General features: G+C 48.0%; 1 protein-coding gene across 8 annotated transcripts in view; it reads left to right on the top strand.

Annotated features, from left to right (window-relative positions):
* ATP2B4 (ATPase plasma membrane Ca2+ transporting 4) overlaps positions 1-21683 on the top strand; it is a 114942-nt gene that overhangs the window by 38567 nt on the left and 54692 nt on the right. For all 8 annotated transcript variants that reach the window (XM_032288821.1, XM_032288820.1, XM_032288817.1 and 5 more), the window contains exon 2: positions 17318-17978. In XM_032288821.1, coding sequence (XP_032144712.1) covers positions 17786-17978 — 193 coding nt within the window. In that variant the 5' untranslated portion in view covers positions 17318-17785. The remainder of the gene's footprint in view (positions 1-17317; positions 17979-21683) is intronic.

The raw sequence follows: 21683 nt of genomic DNA on the forward strand, positions 1-21683 counted from the left end.
GAATGGGGAGTACTAACGTCCTCCTGGTCCACAGAGCCAAGGGTCCAGACCCGAGACTAGGAAGTATAGGAACGTGGTGGCCAGAGGCACAGGGAGGCTCTGACGGAGGGGCAAAGGCAGTTTGCCTCCACGGTTCAATGGCTTCCTTCCTTTTTTTTTTTTTTTTTTTTTCTTTTTTGAGATGAAGTTTCACTCTTATCGCCCAGGCTGGAGTGCAATGGCGTGGTCCCAGCTTACTGCAACCTCCGCCTCCTGGGTTCAAGCAATTCTCCTGCCTCAGCCTCCTGAGTAGCTGGGACTTCAGACATGTACCACCATGCCCGGCTAATTTTGTATTTTTAGTAGAGACAGAGTTTCTTCATGTTGGTCAGGCTGGTCACGAACTCCCAACCTCAGATGATCTGCCCACCTCAGCCTCCCAAAGTGTTGGGATTATAGGCATGAGCCAACACGCCCAGCCATACTTGCTCTTCAGGCCAGGTGCGGTGGTTCACACCTGTAATTCCAGCACTTTGGGAGGCTGAGGAGGGTGGATGACCTGAGGTCGAGTTCAAGACCAGCCTGGCCACCATGACGAAACCCCGTCTTTACTAAAAGCACAAAAATTAGCCGGGCATGGTGGCAGCCACCTGTAATCTCAGCTACTGGGGAGGCTGAGGCAGGAGAATTGCTGGAACCCAGGAGGCGGAGGTTGCAGTGAGACAAGATCACGCCACTGCACTCCAGCCTGGATGACAACAGCAAGGCTCGGTCTTGAAAAAAAAAAAGAAAGAGAGAGGTACTTGATCTTCATCCAAGGGCACGGGGCCATTGCACGTGAAAAAAGTAATAACCCTTTCAGCTTTGATATGGGGTAGATGACTCTTTAATCCCCATTTTTTTTTTTTTTTTTTTGAGACGGTGCCTCGCTCTGTCAACCCAGGATGGAGTGCAATGGCATGATCTTGGCTCACCGCAGACTCCACCTCCTGGGTTCAAGCAATTCTCCTGCCTCAACCTCCCAAGTAGCTAGGACTGCAGGCACCCACCGCCACGCCTGGCTAACTTTTGTATTTTTAGTAGAGACGCGGTTTCACCATATTGGCCATACTGGTCTGGAACTCCTGATCTTGTGATCCACCCGCCTCAGCATCCTGAAGTGCTGGGATTACAGGTATGAGCCACCGCGCCTGGCTCCTCAAGGTACTTTTAAAGATTTTAGAAAAGCGAATATAGTCCACAGGTGCAAGGCCCATACGGCAAAACTTAGGGTGGATTTCATCTCCCAGACCACCTCCTTATCTGGTGCCCATGTTCAGGACACATGCAACCTGACTGTATGTAGCAGCTCTGGAAAGAGAAGACTCCCCTCTGCTCAGGCTGACCATTAGTGGGAGGCCCACGCTGTGATGAGCTCTCTCCTGCAGCAGCTTGATGGCCACAAGCCAGCAGCAGCAGAGAACCTAGAAGTTTTGGATAGGCACAGGCGAGCAGATGTGGGAGATGTTTCTGCCCTTCATTGACTCCCAGTACAGACTTCTTTGCTTCAGGTGTCTCTGCCTCTGTCCTGCTTTCCCATTAAGATTCTGTAGCCTTTTTGTCCAGCACTCAGCATAATATTTGGCTCATACGTGCTTAAATGTAAAATGAGGGGGTTTAGACTTTTCCATCTACGTGGCTCTGATGGTGGGATTCTTGTTTGATGTAGTTGGTGGGAAAAGCAGGGGATCTGCTTCCTGAAAAGGCCAGGAACTTACTGGCTAGAATTATTACTGGCAATAAAATTGTGATAGGTCTGACCTGCCTCCTAGCTTGTGGTCAGCACCCCGGCCCCGCCGGCCCCTTTCTGCTTTGAGAAGGTGGTGGCGTATACGTGGTAACCTACAATGGTGCCGCGCTTGCTGCTTCTGGATATAGCAGAGCCGTGAGCAACTCTGTCTCCTTTCCAAGCTGGCACCAGCTCAGAAGGAAGCATCCAAGGGGATTCTCATAAGCTGCAGAGAGCTGCCCATGAGTCTGAAAGGGAATTCCTGGGACAGGTGGCCACACACAGCTGACAGCTCCTGCTGGGAGGAATGATAGCATTTTGGTGTCTTACAATGTTTTCCATCTGGCTCCTTTGAAATGAGAGTTGAAAGCGTCCTGACCGGGGGCCTTTAGGGGGTGGACAGCAAGGCAGACCTCAGTTCTGGAAACAGCACCTCCACACAATTCTGGGGATAATTATGTCATCTGCCCTCTTGCAGGCAAAACTCAGAGTCTTTGGAGGGCCTTGGCTTTCCCAAAGCAGCTAAATTTTGGCCTCCATTCTTTCTGCCTCCTAGGTTTGGTTGGATGCACGGTTAACATAGTGGAAAGGTGGCTTCTCTTCCTATTAACCTCCTAGGTTCATCTCACCCTCTGAATAGGGCCTTATAATCCTACAAAGGAGGCCTCTCTCCCTATGCTCACCAGGAAGAACAAACTGTCAAGACTGCCCACTTTCTTTGCCCTGTTATGGAGCCTTCTCTTCCGTTTGCCATATACCCCCTCTTATCTTGGCTCTTGAAACTATTCCTGTAGGAAGAATAAGGCAGTTCCCTTCCTACTGTTCTTTAGAACCAAACTTCTCTTTGTGGTCTTGGAAGTCACGACAGCCTGGCTAAGAGGCCACTTCTACCATGTGGGCAGTTAGTGTTTCAGTGCTGTGTCCTCACAACTGTGAGCTCTCTAGCACCTTTTTGTTTTTGTGAGTGTTGCTATGTGACAGGTTTGTCATCCAGGCTGGAGTGCAACGGTTCCATCTCCACTCACCGCAGCCTCAGCCTCTAGAGTGGCTGGGACTATCCGTGTGCACCACCACGCCTGGCTAGTTTTTATATATTTTGTTTCATCATGTTGCTCAGGCTGGTCTCGAACTCCTGGATTCAAGCAATCTGCCCACCTCAGCCTCCCACAATGCCGGGATGACAGGTGTGAGTCAAGCACTTTTTTTCCAAAGGGGGACAGAAGCTCGTGATCTGCTGAGAGGAGAAAGTTTCAAACAAAGCAACCCTAAGTAATCCTTCCACAAGTACGTTAGCAAAAGTTCCCTGCAGGTTCCAGAGAATGGATATGAGCAGCATTCGTGGGAATCTGGAGGAATGTTCTGGAGTGTGGTCTCTACTTATTTTTCCTGTGCTCTTTTCTTCTTTCCCGGTCTCACAATTAGTTCCTCAGTAGACTCATGTTGGGGGTACTTTCCTTTTCGCTTACACCAACATTTTTTTCTTTTCTCCCCAATATGTTTGTCCTTCTTGCTCTAGTGCTACCTTTTAAAGCCCCAAGTTGGGAATCTAGGGAGCTGCGATGATTAACTGCAAGAGCCTCGGGAAAGAATTCCACAGCCTTAGACGGCAAAGTTTCCATAGCCTCACTGCCGCGGGACGTCCCCCCCCACGAAGGACAGCTCTCTTTCTTGGGCTGGCCATTGGAGGAGGGAGGGAAGAGAGCAGGCTGGCGTGTCCTCAGCTTCTCTGAGGACTTGGCTGCTTACAGAGAGACGGCCCAGTGGCAGGAACCCTAAAGGGAGGAAAGTGACCCCCTTCCCCCACACTGAAAAAGATGCCCCTCTGGTGATGAAGATCTTGCTAATTTGGAACAGCTGGCCAGGGTGCGTGAGACTGGAGGAACTGGGGGAAAGCTGGCTCTGGCAATCTTCTGCAGAAGCAAATGTTAGGCAGATAGCGTGAGATGCCTGCAAAACCTTCACTCTGCTTGGATAGCATGTTCGTTGCTGCTACTCCTCTGCAAATCCTTGTGTAGTGGTGGGGAAAGAGAAGAAAGCAGCCTGTCACCAGGGGTTGGATTTTAGCATCCATATGTCTACCCCCCACCACATTCTGCAGGCTCAGAGTGGAACGGAGGTGGGACAGTGGAGCCCGCTTGCAGCATGAGTTAGGTAGGACTAGCTTATTGTGTTCAGTTCTTGAGTCGTCAAATTCCCGGGGAGCCGGGTCAGATTGTAGCCCCAGGTGCCTTTTCTATCTGTCTAGTATCCTGGCCACTCCCCCATTTATGCTAGATTGGGAGCTCAGCTGAGCATACTATGTCCTGATTTTGGTGTTTTGTTTTTGTTTTGTTTTTTCATTTTTTAGAAGACTGCAGTTAGTATAACTGACTTTTGTATTTAATCCATGGGAATATTCGCCTATCTTTCCCCTTCCGCCACCTCGAGTCCTCAGCGTTAGCTGTTTATCTCTACCTCCAGCATAGTTAGATCCTGCATAAACATTTGAAATTAGACAAGCAAGTTCCAGATGGATTGGGGAGAATGCAGATTGGCTCATGGAATCTGGTCCCACATGCCTTTGGCCCATCATCCATGACCCCAGTGACACAGATGGGCCCTGGGTTGGTTGGTGCTGGCTGTGGCAGCCCCACAAGTGCCTGACTTGCTTCTCAGGACATTCCTGCTCCTTCCACTATGTGAGCCACTGTGGACTAGGACAGGACTGATTCGAAAATTACCCAGGCAAGGAGAATTAAATTCCATCCAATTAGCCTGACCCTGGAGATGTGGAAAAAGAGAATGAGAGAGATTGAGAGATTGAAATAGACAGATAGGTTGGGGAGGAGGAGGAGGTAGGGGAAGGGATACACGTAAGTATTGAATAATAAAGTCAGAAGCGGAATGAGACATACAGAAAAATGGAGAGGTGGAAAGAATTTGGTGCTAGGTATTTTTCTAGGATCTTGGCAGCTCAGAGCTTTAGAAATAAAATAATCCAGAAAATACGTTATTTTGTCAATTCCTGTAGACCTCCCACCACCATCCCATAGTTCTCTCAGGTTTTGCCTTGGGTGTCAAAGTGGTGTTTAAAGTGATAGGTATATATGGAAATTTAGAATCAACTGGGTTGTGTTCACCTTTGCCTCTCCCTAGAGAGTAGATGATTCCTTCATTAGTGGCTCATCCCACTTCTACCTGCACCAAAACCTCTGTGACTGTGCCCTGGGATCAAGGGAGATGTGCCCTCAACCATTCATTCAGTTCACCAATTTTAAGATGCAAAGAATGTGGGGAGATGGAGCAGGTGCTGAAGGAGCGGAGCCTGGGTCTTACTGATTCTCTCTGGAGACCGGATCCCTTTCCGGGACTTTCATACCCTTCCTTCCCTTGGAAATGGAAGCACACGGGATGGAATAGAGAAGGGTGGCTTATTCATTCATTGCCCAGGTTAGGCCAGGTGCTGGAGCTGAGGCTGGCATAGAGAGGTGATGACACAACCTTTCCGCTCACTTGGAAGAAATACACAATACTCTCCACTTTCTCTCCCCTGAGAGACTTCCATCAACAATGACCCACTGGGGCTGAGTCATCTCTTTGCCTGCCCTTTGTCTCTTTCAACAATGGGCCCTGTGTCCATCACTATGAATGTGAGCTCTTTGGAATAGAGGTTCTTGCTAGTCCGTGAGTTTTGGAAGCTCATTCTACCTTGGGACACTGAAACATGTCTGTATCTCTCTTTGTCTTTTTATATATTCCCAAGAAATGGCCACTCCACTTGAGTTCATAAGCTTTTTTTTTTCTTTTTTGAGACAGAGTCTTGCTCTGTTGCCCAGGCTGGAATGCAGTAGCATGATCTCAGCTCACTGCAAACTCTGCCCCTGGCTTCAAGCGATTCTCTGCCTCAGCCTCTTGAGTAGCTGGGATTACAGGCACCTGCCACCATGCCCAGTTAATCTTTTTGTATTTTTAGTAGAGATGGGGTTTCACCACGCTGTCCAGGCTGGTCTCCCTGGTTCAAGTAATTCTTCTGCCTCAGCCTCCTAAGTAGCTGGAATTATAGCTGTATGCCACCACATCCAGCTAATTTTTGTATTTTTAGTAGAGATGGGGTTTTGCCATGTTGGCCAGGCTGGTCTTGAACTCCTGGCCTCAGGCGAGCCACCGCACCTGGCCGTGTTCATACTTTTAAGCCTAGGAAGAGAAGCACAGCTTACCTGGAACCTTAATGCATGGTTGGTGCCTTTCCATCAGCCTGTACCTAACAGTCCAGGGGTATACCCTTTTTATCTCTTAACCCTTTCCTCACCTCTCCCTTCTCCCTTACTACCCTGTAGGAAATAGGATGCTGATGATAGTTGGTTTGACAGGTTTAGAAATGATGCCTGCTCTGCTTTTTGACCTCAAGGTGCTGCCAAGGCTGATTTTTATCCCAAGTTCTGATTTATCCAACAAGAGCTTATGAGCTAACCAGGGCTGTCAGTTGGGACTTTTGACCTCTCCTGGGGTAGCAGAAGGGTGCTTCCGTGATGGGAGCATCAGTCTCTTCCCTGTTCTCCAGCCTTCTCTCCTCCCGTGGAGAGTATTCTTATCTATATCCTTTCTGAGCCGTGGTGGCATCTGGGGGACATTCAGTTATCATATGAGATGGGAGGAAATGGAACAGTCCATGTAATTTGCTCTTTTTAACACTGCTCTAACTTTATTTTTATCTGGTTAATATATCTGTCGGCAGTCAGAGATATTTAATAAGTATACACCAATCCAAAAGAAGCTGGAATAAGGTAGGGAAAAGGGGTTGGTAAATTCCTGCAGCATCTTTGTATTCCAATTAGCTGTTTCTGAAAGGTGAATCTTTCTCTTACTTACATGCTGGTTAGTGATTGGTGACCTATAGCGTATTTATTAAAGTCAGTTCACATTTTCAGCTCAGTTACTAGTGTGTGAGTGTGTGCGTGTGTGTGATTAATTACCAAATGGGTTTGTGACTCCCACTCTCTTGCCCCTTATTTTTTTTTCTTTTTTTTTAGAGAAAAAAATAGGCCTCACTATGTTGCCAAGGCTGATCTCCAACTCCTGAGTTCAAGCAATCCTCCCTCCTCAGCCTCCCAAAGAGCTGGGATTATAGGCATGTGCCACAATGCCTTCCCCATCTTGAAACACCTATGGTCCTTTTTTCTTTTCTTCTTTGCTATTTTATTTTTGATTGAGGGAGTCAAGGCAGAGGGCCATAGTGCTTCCATCCAATAGCTGGAGACTGACCTCTGATCACTCCCTAACCCCTCGGCCAAAAACCTTTCCCATGTCCCTGGTGCATATGTGTCTAGGGGGAAATCTGCCTCGCTGTTACTCATCAACCATCAGCATCTGAACCTTGCATGCTGACTGTGTGATGCTGACTAGGGGTCCTCACCACCTGGACTAAAATCCTGGGTCTTCTTGTACAGAAATGGCCCTTCCCCCGAAAGCTCCCTAAGGAGAAAGGATTGGATGAAAGTTCTCTGTAGAAGTGGAGGAAACACGTGTCTCTTCAGAGACACCTCTAGAAGTTGTTCTCTGCAACCCTCCCGCTGGAGGGAGCTGGCTCATTGCCCAGGTGGCGCTGCTACCCACAGAGGGGATGGGGGCTTTGAAGCTCTCCTCCCACGACCCCTGGTCCTTCCTCCCTTGATACTGGCAGCTGGTGGGGGCTGGGGGATGGGAGGAATGCTGCTGTTAGAACAAGAAGATAAAGGGGCTTTGTCTCTTCTCGGTAAGCAGGGAGGTGAGAAGACCCTGGGGTTTGGCGTTTCTCCTTGAGGGCCTGAGCCAGAGGCAGGGCTTTGGCTCCTAAGTGATTAGAGGCCTATGGCCAGACGCTGCACAGTCCCTTTAGGAAAGGAGCTCACCCACACTCCCTGCTCCCACCTTCCCCTTCCTGGCGCAAGTCATAGGCTTTATTTTCTGGCTATTCTCTTTTCGTTCCTGAGAAAGTTGCAATGCCTCTTTTTTATTTTCCTTTTTTAAAGCTGATTTAGGGGGTTGGGAAAGGAAAACTTTAAAAGTAAGATAATAAAAAAACAGACTATTCTGCCATTACAGGCACATAAATAGCCTCACCGTCGCTGGGCTGCACACTCGCTTTGCCATAGCAACCTAAAGTGACTGTTTATAACCGCCTGTCAACTGGCTGGAAACCAGCAGCTGCCGCCGGCCTCCCTGGCCTCGGAGCAGCGGGCAGACACCCCCTGAGAGGTGTGGCAGAGGCGGTGGGCCTGGGGCGTCTTCTGGAGCCGTGGGGAATGGCAGGGGAAAGGCAGCCTGGGTTCCAGATGTGACCTGGGCACCATGTGAGCAGTGGGAGTCTCTTGTTTTCATTCCCCCTCACCTGCGTATGGGCCCCACCATTGCTCACCTCCTGTGGAGACAGAAGACAGGACTGGGAGGGGGCTTCGCTCCACTGGAACCTGAAAAGGGTCTGGGTGTCCCTCTGAACCTCACAAGCAGTGGCTCATGCTTGTAATCCCAGCATTTTGGGAAGTGGATCACTTGAGGCCAGGAGTTCAAGACTAGCCTGGCCAACACAATGAAACCCTATCTCTGCTAAAAGTAGAAAAAATAGCTGGGCATGGTGGCACACACCTGCAATCCCAGCTACTCAGGAGGCTGAGGCACGAGAATCACTTGAACATGGGAGGAGGAGGGTGCAGGTCACTTGTTTTAACTTTCAAATAGACCGTGGCTTCTGGTGTAGCCTGTTGAGCGACATCCTCTCAAGCTGTTTTCTCAAAGACTAAAACAATGTAGGCTTTTTAGGGGGTCTGTCTTGGAAAGGGGGCTGCCCGGAGATGAGTGGAAGCAGAGGTCAGCAACCTAGAAGGACTTGCAGAGGGAGAGGAAAGAGTGAAGGAGACACATGACAAGACCTTCCTGTGCCTTCCCATGTCACCCTGGAGCTGAGGAGGTTCATGGAAATGCTTTGAAACCTTGCAGCATTTTCAAAGTGTGGTCCCCAGATCAGAAGCATCAGCTCGCCCTGTTAAGGAACCTGTTAGAAATGCACCTTCCCAAGCCCCATCTCTGTTCTCCTGAACCAGAAACTCAGGAGTTGGCAGGGAGGGAGCCAATAGGTTTACACCAGGGGATCCTCGTGCTCAGTCTGCATTTGAGAACCACAGCTCTAAAGCATTGCTCAAGTGCAAGGAAGCATCATTAGTCCACTTTCCAAAGCCCTGGGCTGGCGTAATGGATCCTGTCTGAGCAATGTGTGAATGAGGAAGAGTAAGACAGGGGCAGAGGGTGGCAGGCTACTAGGGGTCACTCCTGGCCCTCTGTTTCATAAACACCATCTTTTCAGCATAGAGCCCTCACTCATTTGCCTGTGACTTCCAGGAAATAGCTGGGCTGAGAGAAAGCTGGAATAGGTAAAGTGGGGACAGGGGGTTCTCTGTACTTCGTACAGGTGAGACTGTCAGAGTGGAGGTAAGGAATGGGAGCAGCCAGGCCTAACGACCAGTATAGGACATGTTGACGAGTGTCTAGGCCACATAGGAATCTTGTTTTGCATCCTCTCCTGCTGAGCCCCTGGGGAGACAGCAGCTGCCCCCGGTGCTCCCTTTTGGTGGATGAGATGTGGCCTCCTCAGTCTGCCGCCAGGCAGCCCCTTTCCCCTTGTCCTGAGGTCTCCACCAGAACCTGAGGCCTGGGAACAACCAGGCCCTGACCCGGTAGCCCAGGGAGATGACCCGTCTCCATGAGCATGACATGATTCTGCTGAAATTCGTTTCTAAAAATAACCCAGGATCCAATCCAGCTGCTAAAAAGCCCCTTTGTTCCCTTGGAACCAAAATATGGAAAGCCACAGCAGCCCCAAGAAAGACAGTCTATGCAGTTCAAGACGGTGCATGTACGAAACACTTGAACGCTGGCTGCCGGAGGGCTGCGTCCTGTCTGTGGCCTGGAAGCTTCCTTCTGCTGTTGTGAGGAGTGAGAAGCAGTTACCCCTGCTAACCCTTATCCTGAGTGAACGGGGTCGGGACAGGCTGCCAGCACCCCTCGTTAAACAACAGACCTTCCAGATGGTGGTGTCACTTCCACCTGAAGTTGGCTCTTGCCCTCCTTAACCAACTGAAGGAAATGGTCAGCGCTGCTGTTTCATCCTCTACATTTTTTTGAGCTCCAGCTTGCTATGAACACCCCCACCTCCACTCCTCACACCCCCTGAGTCACTGGAGGACACAGAGGTGATCCAGACCAGTGTGACTCATACAATTTGAAAGAGGGTAGCTTTCCCAAGGCTCTGGGCCTGAGGGACTGCCCTTTCTCATCTTGATAATTTTTTTTTTTTGTTTGAGATGGAGTCTCACTCTGTTGCCCAGGCTGGAGTGCAGTGGCATGATCTCGGCTCACTGCAACGTCCGCCTCCCAGGTTCAAGCGATTCTCCTGCTTCAGCCTCCCAAGCAGATGGGATCACAGATGGGCATACCACACCCAGCTAAATTTTGTATTTTTAGTAGATATGGGGTTTCATCATGTTGGCCAGGCTGGTCTTGAATTTCTGATCACAGGTGATCCACCCACCTCAGCCTCCCAAAGTGCTGGGATTACAGGCCCGAGCCACCTCGCCCAGCCTCTTCTTGATAATATTGATGCCATTTCAAGGTGGAGCCGGTGGACAGGGGTCAGGGGGTCAGCAGTGCCCTCCCAGGCACATTCCTGCTTCCTCCATACTATTTCCCTGCCTATGCTGTGGAGCTTTCTGTCTTCATCTTGGTGGTTCTTACAGCCTGTGACATGGGCTGGATCTTAGCAGGCCGGGTGATCAGGATCAGGCTGTCCACCTTGGGTCAATTCTTGGTATCACTGTTTGGAGAAAGCTTGTGCTATCTGTGGGTCCTAACCTTCTCCCTGCCTTCTGAAGGCATCTGGCCAGAACTGATAAGTTTTGCCACCACTGTCACTGCAGCCACTCCAAGACTGCGAGGTATTTTATTTCTATTTTTTGGACCTCAGATCACCACAGGTAATTCTTGCACATGTCCTCTCCAGGCCCTGGATGAGGATTTCTTTGGAAGATGTGATCAGGACTACCTGACTGGGTCCACAGCGTGCATAGATGTAATTTGACTAAAAAGGACCAGGTGGTTCTGGGGAGGAGGGATGAATTCTGGATTCTTGAGACCCAGGGGCTAAGAGTGACACTTTTTCTCCAAATAGATGCTTTGACTCTACCACTACATTTTTGCAGTGGAACTGAAGAAGGTGCTGTCAGAGTTGCAGACTTGGAGAGGGGGAAGTAAGTGAGGGAACCCCATGGATACCACCTCCTGACCAGGAATGGTGTTCTACATTCAGAAAGAGAGAGCTGAGCCTGTGAGTGACATCCTCTCAAGTCTGTTTTCTCAAAGACTAAAAGGCTATGTGCTTTCCTTGGGTATCTGGGAAAGGGAGCTGCCCGGAGATGACTAGAAGCAGAGATCAGCAGCCTGGAAGGACTAGAGGAGGGAGAAGGAAGAGCGAAGGAGACATGAACCAGAACCCAGAACTTCTGGAAGGGAGTACCCCACCCCCAGAAGGCTAAGTTCTACGGACTAGCTGAAAATTATCACCAGGTTCCCAGACCAAGCCACAGTACAGTATCCTGTGGTGAGGCCAGAGGCCTGGCTTGGTGTGCCCGCCTTCACCTGGCTTCCTGGCTTGGGTGTGGCTATTGGATGATGATGACAAGTGGTGCCACCCACTCCCTGAACTTTAGCCAACACATGCTGCCTCTGACCTTCTTCCCATGACTCCAAAGGGCCTCAGTAGACTGAAGGAAGGCATGTGCTCTGGTCTTCTGCAAACCAGTTGGCATTCGAGGAGCAACTAGAGCAGGGCAGACATGGGGAGGGGAGGAAGAACCCGGGACTGTGATGAGAATGGCCACCAGACCTGAGGGATGGTACGTGGCCAGGGTGAAGTAGAATCTGGGTCTTGGAAATAAGGAGCCTGTGATGAGGAGGTGGGCAGAACAGCCTCTATGTGAAATTCAGACCTCCAGAGAGAAGGGCTAGCCAGGGGTTAGCCTGCATAGGCAGCCTGCTATGGCCAGGTTCCTGCCAGGTCTTACCATGGTCAGGTCCAGCTTTCTGGGCAGGGCACTGTCCTTTTGGAAATGTAAGAGTGCCAGAGAGAAGGAGTAGAGCTTAAACCCCCTCCAGGTGATAAACAGGAAACAGGCCTGCTGGAAAAAAGAGAGCCAGTGAAGAGCAGGGTCTACCTCTGTGCTTCTCCCAGATGACCAGGGGGAGCAACGCATGAGATGACCGAGTAGAGGAAACCCTCGTCCCCACTGCTGGGCTTTGCAGGCAGACATTGGATATGCTTGGACTATAGCAATCTAGAGCCCAGTGCTTTCTGGCTTGGGATGGGGGCAGGACGAGGGGAGGGGAGGACAAAAGGGAGGGGAGGATGTGTGCCCCCAATAAGCTTTGGGTCTATCCCTTTGCCTTCCCAGAAAGTTCACAAGAGGTAGATATTTCCCTGATCTATTTCAGAGCCTTTTAGGAATCATGAGCAAGGGACAGATGGGTTTATGTGAGCCTTCTCATGGAGATTTAGGAAGTAAGTTCATAGCTTTGTCTCCAGTTTTTAAATATCATTGTTCTTGTACTTGAGGCAAGGTGGCTTCTTTGGATTCAGATTAAGGCACAGATCTTGGCTCTCTGAATCTATATTTCCCTACTGTAAGATGGAGAGATCCTCCTTATAGGGTTGTTGGTGAGAATTCAGTGAAACAGTATATGTAAGAATGATAATAGCTACACCGTGTGGGTCAACCACTATGCCAGGCACTAGATCATACACAGGGGTACATACGTCATTTCTGATTTTCATATAAAGTACCTAGTATGGCCCCTAGCACATGGTAGGTGATCAACAAATATTTTTTCCGTCCCTTCCCACCTCTCCCCACCCCACATGCCTGTTCCTGAGTATAGGGAGAAGCAGAGCCTCACTTGGAAAGAGGGAGCCTGACTCTAGGGACCACGGGTTTTGTGAGGGGCCCCTGAAGCAGGTTTTACATTGCAGTTGGGTGCATTCAAAGTGGGACCAGGCTGCTTCCCCTCTCAGAGGTCTTCCCTTCCTCACCCCTCAAGTCCTGCCTGGCAGTGATGCTGGCACACCTGCCAGAGTGTCTCCAAGTGCTCCCAGCTTGCTCCTGAGCAGAGGCTGTCAGCCCACTGGGAAGGAGAGAATAGGGCAGGGCAGAGCAGGGCAGAGAAGTGTCTGCTCCGCTGAGCAGCCCCCACCTGTAGCCCAGAGGCCAGAGTTGACCAGAGCCTCTTACTATTCCAGGCAGGTCTGTCTGCAGTGCTGCAGCAGCCTGAAGCCCCAGCTCCGGCCTCTCCTGTTTCCTTTCTCCCATTTTTATTCATCACATCACATTCATTAGGAGGATTTGTAGGGGGGACACTCAGGTGGTGAGCTCCTTTCATATTTTCAAATATCCCCTACTCTATAATCTATACAAGGAGTCTCTCTTTTTCCTCATAGTTTGGGGATGTATTTCTTCTTTGGCACCCTGGAAAAACTAAGAGTGAAAAATGTCTTGGACAAAATTGGAGGAAAGTGTGCCTGACTAGTGTTTACAGTTTGGTGACTTAGGGCATAAGTTTCTTGTCTCTGGCAGCTCCTCATTTCTAGAACTTTTTTTTTTTTTTTTAATTTTTGAAGTCAGAGTCGCACTCTGTTGTCCAGACTGAAATGAAGTGGTGTGAATACAGCTCACTGCAGCTTCCACCTCCTGGACTCAAATGATCCTCCCACTTCAGCCTCCCAATTTGCTAAAACCATGGGCGTGCACCACCGTGCCCAGCTAATTTTTGCATTTTTTGTAGAGACAGGGTTTCACTGTGTTACCCAGACTGGTCTCGAACTCCTGCCTTCAAGCAATTCTCCTGCCTCAGGTTTCCAAAGTACTGGGATTTTGACACATTGCCTCAGGCCCTTTGTGGACCTTCTTGTTTCCCAGATAAGAAGGGAGTATGAAATTTTCAAACAAACAGAGCCCTGCTTGCTTAACTCTTTGTAAGTCAGAGTAGTGCTAAAAATCACTCACAGGCATGAGTCACTGCATCTAAAAGATGCCTGCCTTTTAAAGGGCCTCTTAGAGGTTTTCCAGAAAATGAAGAGGTTTAGGCTCAAGAGAAGCAGTAAAGTGTAACAAAAAGAGCACCAGGCAGTCAAGACCACCGACTTGCCAAAGACCAAATCACTTTTTTAATCTCCCTGGACCTTTGTATCTTCATCTGTAAGGCGGGGGTCACAGTTGTCCTATCTAGAACTGATAGACCAATGCTTTCCCATGTCATCTACAAATTATAGAACAGAAGTTACAGGACTTTAGGAGGAAAGAAGTCAAATGTCTTAATGATCATGTAAAGCATTATGGTTTCTTGCCCTAGAAGGAAGAGATGAGAGAGTTCACTCTTCTATCATCTCCTAGGCTTGCAAAATGCTACGAAAGTGGAGTGAGCACATACCTTAACCCAGAATGCCTCAGGCCAAATGACAAGAGGTAGTACCTCCCAGGTGTCTGAGCGACGCATCTGACGCTGAGGTGGTGTGAGCACTTTTAGATTATTCTTTGGCAGTTGCCTAATCAGATTAGAGGCCAGGCAGGCTCAGCAGCTGCAGAGAGCTCATATTCCAGACAGCTCAAAACTCAGAAGTGTGGATGTCATGATATGCTTCCTAATTACAGAACTTTTATAGAGATCCCACCTTAAACCTGGGGCCCCAACTCTGCACTGCCCTTTTGCTTTTGTGCCAGCATCTTAGTGCTTGACCTACTGTGTGCTTCTCTAGATCAGCCTGAGACAAACAAACCTTCTCATTCTTTTCCGAATGAGTTCTTCAGCCCCGTGTGTTCTAATCTTATATGACCTTTTCCATTAGTCCTATGGATGTGGAAAAATCTCTCCTCTTTGGTACTCTAAAAAGAGGTTCAAAGTAAGGAAGGAATTCTGCCAGGCACGGTAGCTCACATCTGTAATTCCAGCACTTTGAGAGGCTGAGGTAGGTGGGAAGATCACTTGAGATCAGGAGTTTGAGACCAGCCTGGCCAACATGGTGAATCCCTATCTCTAATAAAAACAGAAAAAATTACCTGGACATGGTGGTCGGTGGCTGTCGTCTTAGCTACTCAGGAGGCTGAGGCAGGAGAATTGCTTGAACCTGAGAGGTGGAGTTTGCAGTGAGTCAAGACCATGCCACTACATTCCAGCCTGGGTGACAGAGTGAGACTCTTTCTCAAAAAAAAAAAAAAAGGAAAGAATTCTGTCTCAGACTGTTTTTTCGAATTCTCAAGAGACCCAAGACCCTATATGCTGGTGGTTATTGCTAATGGTTACAACCTAGCTAATTGTTATTGTTAATGAAGCTGCCTTAGAATTTCCCATTCTTGTTTGTGGGGTGGGGGTTCCCTGGCAAAGAAAGATGGAGGGCGCGTGGAGCTTATTGTTCTTCTAATTAAATGACTAGGTAACAAAAGTTCATGAAGATCAAATTAGGCGTTCTCCCATCACTTAAGTGTCCTATCTGGACACTGGACACACTTCATCTAATATTTCCAAGTACTACTTCTTTAATTCCATTCCTTTATCACCTATTTTGGGTGGTGTGAAAGGCAGGGCCCATTCTCTACCCAACTAAAGGTGGAAGGAACTGAGTCCTGAAAAGGCTAAGCAACATCCCTGTCTTCATGGAGCAAACATTGTAGCGGGTGAAGGCACAAAAGGTAAAATCGTCTGATACTTAGTTAAACACTCTATCAGCATTGTTCCCAACATCCTCTTGAAAGGTGAAGGAGTTCTACTTAAGGGTCAAGATGGGTTTCTTGCTGTTATAGCCCCTCCCACTTCTTCCAGGCTTGGAAGAGAAGCTGAACTGGAGTGAAACTCTGTGGCCCTGCCTATTCCTATGCCAGCCTGAATGAAGGGAGTTTGACACATTGCCTCAGGCTCTTTGTGGACCTTCTTGTTTCCCAGATAGGAAGAGCGTATGATGTTTTCAAACAAACGAAGCCCCGCTTGCTTTGTAAGCCCTGCTCTTTGTAAGTCAGAGTAGTGCTAAAAATCTACGGTGGGTGGCGGGGGAGGAGGAGGTGGCAAAGGGCAAATCGGGAGAAGGAGGAGTATAAATCAACCTGCAACCCTATGGAAGCTTCTGGGAAGAGGATTGTCAGGAATCTGCAAAGACTTTGGCTACATGCGACTTTGGAGGAGGTCACTGATCAAAGAATCGTATCCTTTATTGGATGGTTCCTGTGCTTCTTTGTTCACCTTCTAGAAGTGAGGGTGGCGTCTATTGATTACAGAGAGGTTGGCCAGAGCTCCTTGCCACTCCCTGGTAACTGAGGTCATCAGTGGGGACTATGTAACCGGGGCTGGGGCCCCATGTTCTCGTGCTATGCTGAGAAAGAGCCCTTCACATTTAAAAGGCTCATGTGTGGCAGTGGCTCCTGTCAGCAGCATGACACACAGCGGCCCCTCTCTGAAGCTGACAAGGGTCCTCAGGATAAGTTTTCTTCCCACCTTTACCCCTCCGTATCCTCACCTACACATACCTCCACCCCACCCCCTAGTTAGCATGCATGAGAGATAATGCATCTTTCTGAGGGGAGAAATGCTGGCCTCTGTCTGGTGCCTTTATTGAATTGATTTGAGACTTTGGTGCTCACTCACAGGCTAGCTCATGACCTTGTTGTGCCCTATCCTCTATCTGAATTGAGAGGTATCTTATCGCTCCCACTCCAGAGAAACTTTAATGCTCAGGCTTTAAACTCTCTATCTTTCCACCTCAGAGGTCCTTCTGTCCCCTTTATTAAAAAAAAAAAAAAAAGTTCACCCTGTATCACCAACTGCCAAAGCATTTTACTCTCCTATTCTCCCCAAAAACCTCTTGGAGGAGGGTAGAGCTTAGCCTCGAGTTCAAAACTTGGTACCTGCCAAGTGGACACCTGCAACAGGCTGCAGAATTTCTGTACACCTGGAGGCTGAGTACTCCAAGAGGTTTCGGAGGATTTTGGCATCTTCTGTCAAGTTGTCTTCCTTGTGTGTAAATGTGTGTGTTGGGAGTGGGAAGAGTGTGGGGTGTGAGAGAGGACAGCAGACTGACAGGCCACCCTCCAGATCACTCAGATCGGAACTCCTTTTTCTGACCTCTTCTTGTCTTTTATAGATAAGGTTAGACTGAAGAATCCTGTCACAGGTCCCTCAAATAGGAAAAACATTTGAGCCATTAGAGGTCGTAACCATTTATTTCCAAGTTTCTGAAGCTGCGGGTTTTATGTTGCTTGGTTGGGAGAGGTGACGCATGAAGATTGGGGTGTATCGAAATTACTTCTCTACATTGGAGTTTACAGGCTGCGGGGGCCTCCCAGGGAGCAACAGGCCTCTCCTGAGTCAGTCAGTTCTTGGAGCTCAGGCCTCAGCTATCAGTTGAGCTCAGACCTCAACTGTCACATAAACCCTTGTGCTTAGACTGAGTACCTCTTGCCCTTGCAGATGTTGGATCCTCGTGGCTGCTCTAATGGTTTCTTTTTGTCTATCTTTGAATCTTTATTCCAGAGATCCAGTTGTCATTGGTATCCAGGAAGCTCTCCTCTTCCTCCTCCTGACGCCTCTCTACTACTACAGTTGCTGGTTGTTGCTAAGGTTGCTGCCATGGTAACATGCACATCCTGTTTACACCTTCATCTGGGCAAGTTGGTCTAAGCTAGGAACCTACCTACCCTGGACAACCACTTCCATCACCACCTGGGGACACCAATCATCGTGACACGGAGTTCGCCTTCCACTCAGTTCCCCCAGCTTCTTCCTCCTCTCGCTGCCAGACTTCATACAGAAGAAAGGATCTAGGCTTGGGACTGCTACTTGGAAGCTTATTGCACAAGATATATTCGATCTGTTCCCTCACTGGGCCCCCAGAGAAGCAGGAAGTAGAAAGAAGTTGGGACAGGAAGGCAGGAGACACTGGTCAGTTGAAGGGAAACGCTACATCTTCTCTGGCTGAGGGGCTTGGTAACGGCAGGCAAAATGACGAACCCATCAGACCGTGTCTTGCCGGCCAACTCAACGGCCGAGAGCCACGAAGGGGACTTTGGCTGCACAGTAATGGAACTGAGGAAGCTCATGGAGCTGCGTTCAAGGGATGCACTGACCCAGATTAATGTCCACTATGGAGGTGTACAGAATCTCTGCAGTAGACTGAAAACCTCCCCTGTGGAAGGTAAAGGCCATATCGGGGGTGGGGAGTTGGAGGAAGGTGGCTAGTGTTTCAAAATATTGATTTCCCAGCTTTTAGAGAAGGCACATTTCTGGAGGCCCAACTGGTATACTATCTGGTGGGAAAACTATGGCATCTGAAACACTGAAAGGAGGTGAGGCCATGAAGAGCCATGCCTTTCCCAGAGATGATGATGAGGTTTACAAACTGTGTTATTCTCTGAAGATTATTCTTCTCTCCTTTTTCTTTTATTTCTTTCTCTTTCTTTCTTCTTCGTTTCTTTCTTTTTCTTTTTTTTTTGTGTGTGTGTGTGTGTGTGTGTGTGTGTGTGTGTGACAGAGTCTTGCTCTTTCATCCAGGCTGGAGTGCAGTGATGTGATCATGGCTCATGCAGCCTCGACCTCTTGAGCTGAAGCCATCCTCCTACCTCAGCCTGCTGGGTAGCTGAGACCACAGGTGTGCGCCACCACACCCAGCTAGCTTTTTTGATTTTCTTTTTTTTCTTTTTTTTTTTTTGGTAGAGATGAGGTCTTACTATGTTGCCTAGGCTCATCTCAAACTTCTGGGCTTAAGTGATCTTCCCACTTTGGTCTCCCAAAGTGCCAGGATTACAGGCATGAGCCACTGCTCCTGACCCCTCTTTTCTCCTTTTTCTGTATCAGTGTCCAGAAAGGAGGCTATATATTTTTAAAATGTTTGTGATAAGAATTTTTTTTTCTGTATCAGTATCCAGAAAGAAGGATTTTTTTTTCAATGCTTTGTTTTAATTAAAGAAGCATATTTATTTTTAAAATGTTTATGATATAAATGTTGTCGTCAGCAAATAATCAAGTCCTGGCCAGGCATGGTGTCTCACGCCTGTAAGCCCAGCGCTTTGGGAGCCCGAGGCAGGTAGATCACTTGAGGTCAGGAGTCCGAGACCAGCCTGGCCAACATGGTGAAACTCCATCTTTACTAAAAATGCAAAAAATCAGCCAGGCGTGGTGGCGGGCGTCTGTAATCCCAGCTACTTGGGAGGCTGAGGCAGGAGAATTGCTTGAACCTGAGAGGCAGAGGTTGCAGTGAGCTGAGACTGTGCCACTGTAATCCAGCCTGGGCAACAGAATGAGACTCTGTCTCAAAAAACAAAAAAAAATCAAGTCCCTTATTTTATATGTCTTTGATTACAAAAGAGTTTAATTCTTCCCTACACTGATCTTACAGTGTAATGAACGGAGGAAGGAAGGGTACAAAAAAGTGAGTAAGTCCAACTGCCCAGTTGAGCTCTTCTGTATTGTATACTGTTAGAATGGGATGATAGGCCAAGCAGGGTGGCTCACGTCTCTAATCCTAGCATTTTGGCAGGCTGAGGTGGGGGGATCACTTGAGCTCAGGAGTTCTAGACCAGCCTGGGCAACATAGTGACACCTCATCTCTATTTTTTTTTTTTTTTTTTTTTTTTGGAGACAGAATCTTGCTCTGTCACCCAAGCTGAATTGCAGTGGTGTGATCTCAGCTCACTGCAACCTCCGCCTCCCAGGTTCAAGCAATTCCCATGCCTCAGCCTCCCAGGTAGCTGGGACTACAGGTATGTATCACCACACCCAGCTCATTTTTTATATTTTAGTAAAGACGGAGTTTCACCATGTTGATCAGGCTGGTCTTGAACTCCTGACCTCAGGGGATCTGTCTGCCTCAGCCTTCCAAAGTGTTGTGATGAGGAGGCTCACAGGTGTGAGCCACCATGCCCAGCCTCTATTTATTCTAAATAAAAAGAAAAAAAAAAATGAAATGGGATGTCACAAGATATATAATTGTACCCATCATATCTTTGGATCACTCACTGTTTTGTATCGAAATTATAAGTGATTTTTTTCAACTCTGCCAGATACACTTTTCATTTAGTTCTTCTTAGTTTATTCTTAAAAGATAATTTGTGTGTGTGTGTGTGTGACAAAGTCTCACTCTTGCCAGGCTAGAGTGCAGTGGTGCGATCTCAGCTCACTGCAATCTCTGCCTCCCAGATGCAAGCAATTCCCCTGCCCCAGCTTCCTGAGTAGCTGGGACTACTGGCACACACGGCCACACCTGGCTAATTTTTTTATTTTTTATTTTTGTATTTTAGTAGAGACGGGGTTTCATCATGTTGGCCAGGATGGTCTCAATCTTCTGACCTCGTGATCCACCCATGTCAGCCTCCCAAAATGCTGGGATTACAGGCATGACCCACTGTACCCGGCCAAAAGATCTTTTTTTTTTTTTTTTTTTTTTTTTTTCAGGCTTTCCTCGCCTTTCACAGTTGCCCAGTGTGCCATGGTAAATTTTGCCTCACCAAAATCTAGAAAGAACAAAAGGAAGCTTGCTTTTCCAGTTTTGCCTGGTTTTAGCATCTCTGTAGCAGATTCCTGTTTGGCTGTATGCTTCTGACAGTTCATGGCTCAGTGGCATGAGATGGAGCAAAGATCTTGTCCATTAGAGGCTTTCAGCCTCGTGTGGTCTCTTATTCCTGAATCCTCCTCAGAGGCCACATCACATTTCTCACCAATTCTAAGAAGTTGTTACCCTTTGCCAGTGCTGTATTTTAAGTTAGTGACTTGGAGTCTAGACTCTTTAGGAGCCTAGACTCTTCAGAGAAAAAGAGATAGAGATTTTTACATAGATATCTATACCTAGCTTATGACTTATTTTCTTTACAACCTAAGGGAGCTTCCCTACCTATTCTCTTTACTTCTAGAATTTGGTTTCCCATCTCACAGGCTTTGAGTTCAAATACTAGCTCTACCATTTACTAGCTAAGTAGCCCTCAGCAGTTTACTCGGCCTCCCTTAGTCTGTTGGAGTGGAGTACGCCCACTGTACTCCAGCCTGGGCGACAGAGCCTGGGGCTCGAAATAAAAAGAAGACTGCCATGTGACATGTACCTTTTGTTTTCAATCTGATTTTGCCTTTCGTTAAAATAAGAAGAAAAAAAAAGTGTCCTCACTTCAACACATCAATTCTGCTCATATGTTTCCATTTCTTGTATTTGAAAATAATGTTGATTCTCGTGATCGTGGTTTTGAAAAAAAAAAAAAGAAAATAATGTTGATAATGCCTAGCCCATAGAGTTACTGAGATTAAATAATACATGGACAGTGTTCATATTTATAATTAGGTGTTCAATAGATTAGTTTTCTCAGATTAAAACAGAGCCCATGTGTCTGTAAGTACTTGCCAGAACATGGGCACCTATGAAGTGCAATGGTTTGTCGTATTTGGAGAGGCTACTGCATGTGTAACTGCAAGTACTGTCCATTTCATTCACTCACTTTTTTTTTGAGACAGAGTTTCTCTCTTGTTGCTCAGGTTCGAGTGCAGTGGCACCATCTCGGCTCACTGCAACCTCCGCCTCCCGGATTCAAGCTATTCTCCTACCTCAGCCTTCCCGGTAGCTGGGATTACAGGCGTCCAACACCACACCCAGGTAGTTTTTGTATTTTTAGTAGAGACAGGGTTTCACCATGTTGGCCAGGCTGGGCTCAAACTCCTGACCTCAGGTGATCCACCCGCCTCAGCCTCCCAAAGTGCTGGGATTACAGGTGTGAGCCACTGAGCCCAGCTGCTCACTTCTTAATCACAAAATAGAGCACCTGGGTAAGGTGGCAATATCTAATTGCTTTCATGTGTCTCAGACTTTGCCTTCTAATGGTAGCCCTTAATGATAGCCCTTTGGGCTCTGTCTACTTCTTGC

Source organism: Sapajus apella, unplaced genomic scaffold (genome assembly GCF_009761245.1).
Source record: "Sapajus apella isolate SASKATOON/1434 unplaced genomic scaffold, GSC_monkey_1.0 scaffold22, whole genome shotgun sequence".
Lineage (NCBI taxonomy): Eukaryota > Metazoa > Chordata > Mammalia > Primates > Cebidae > Sapajus > Sapajus apella.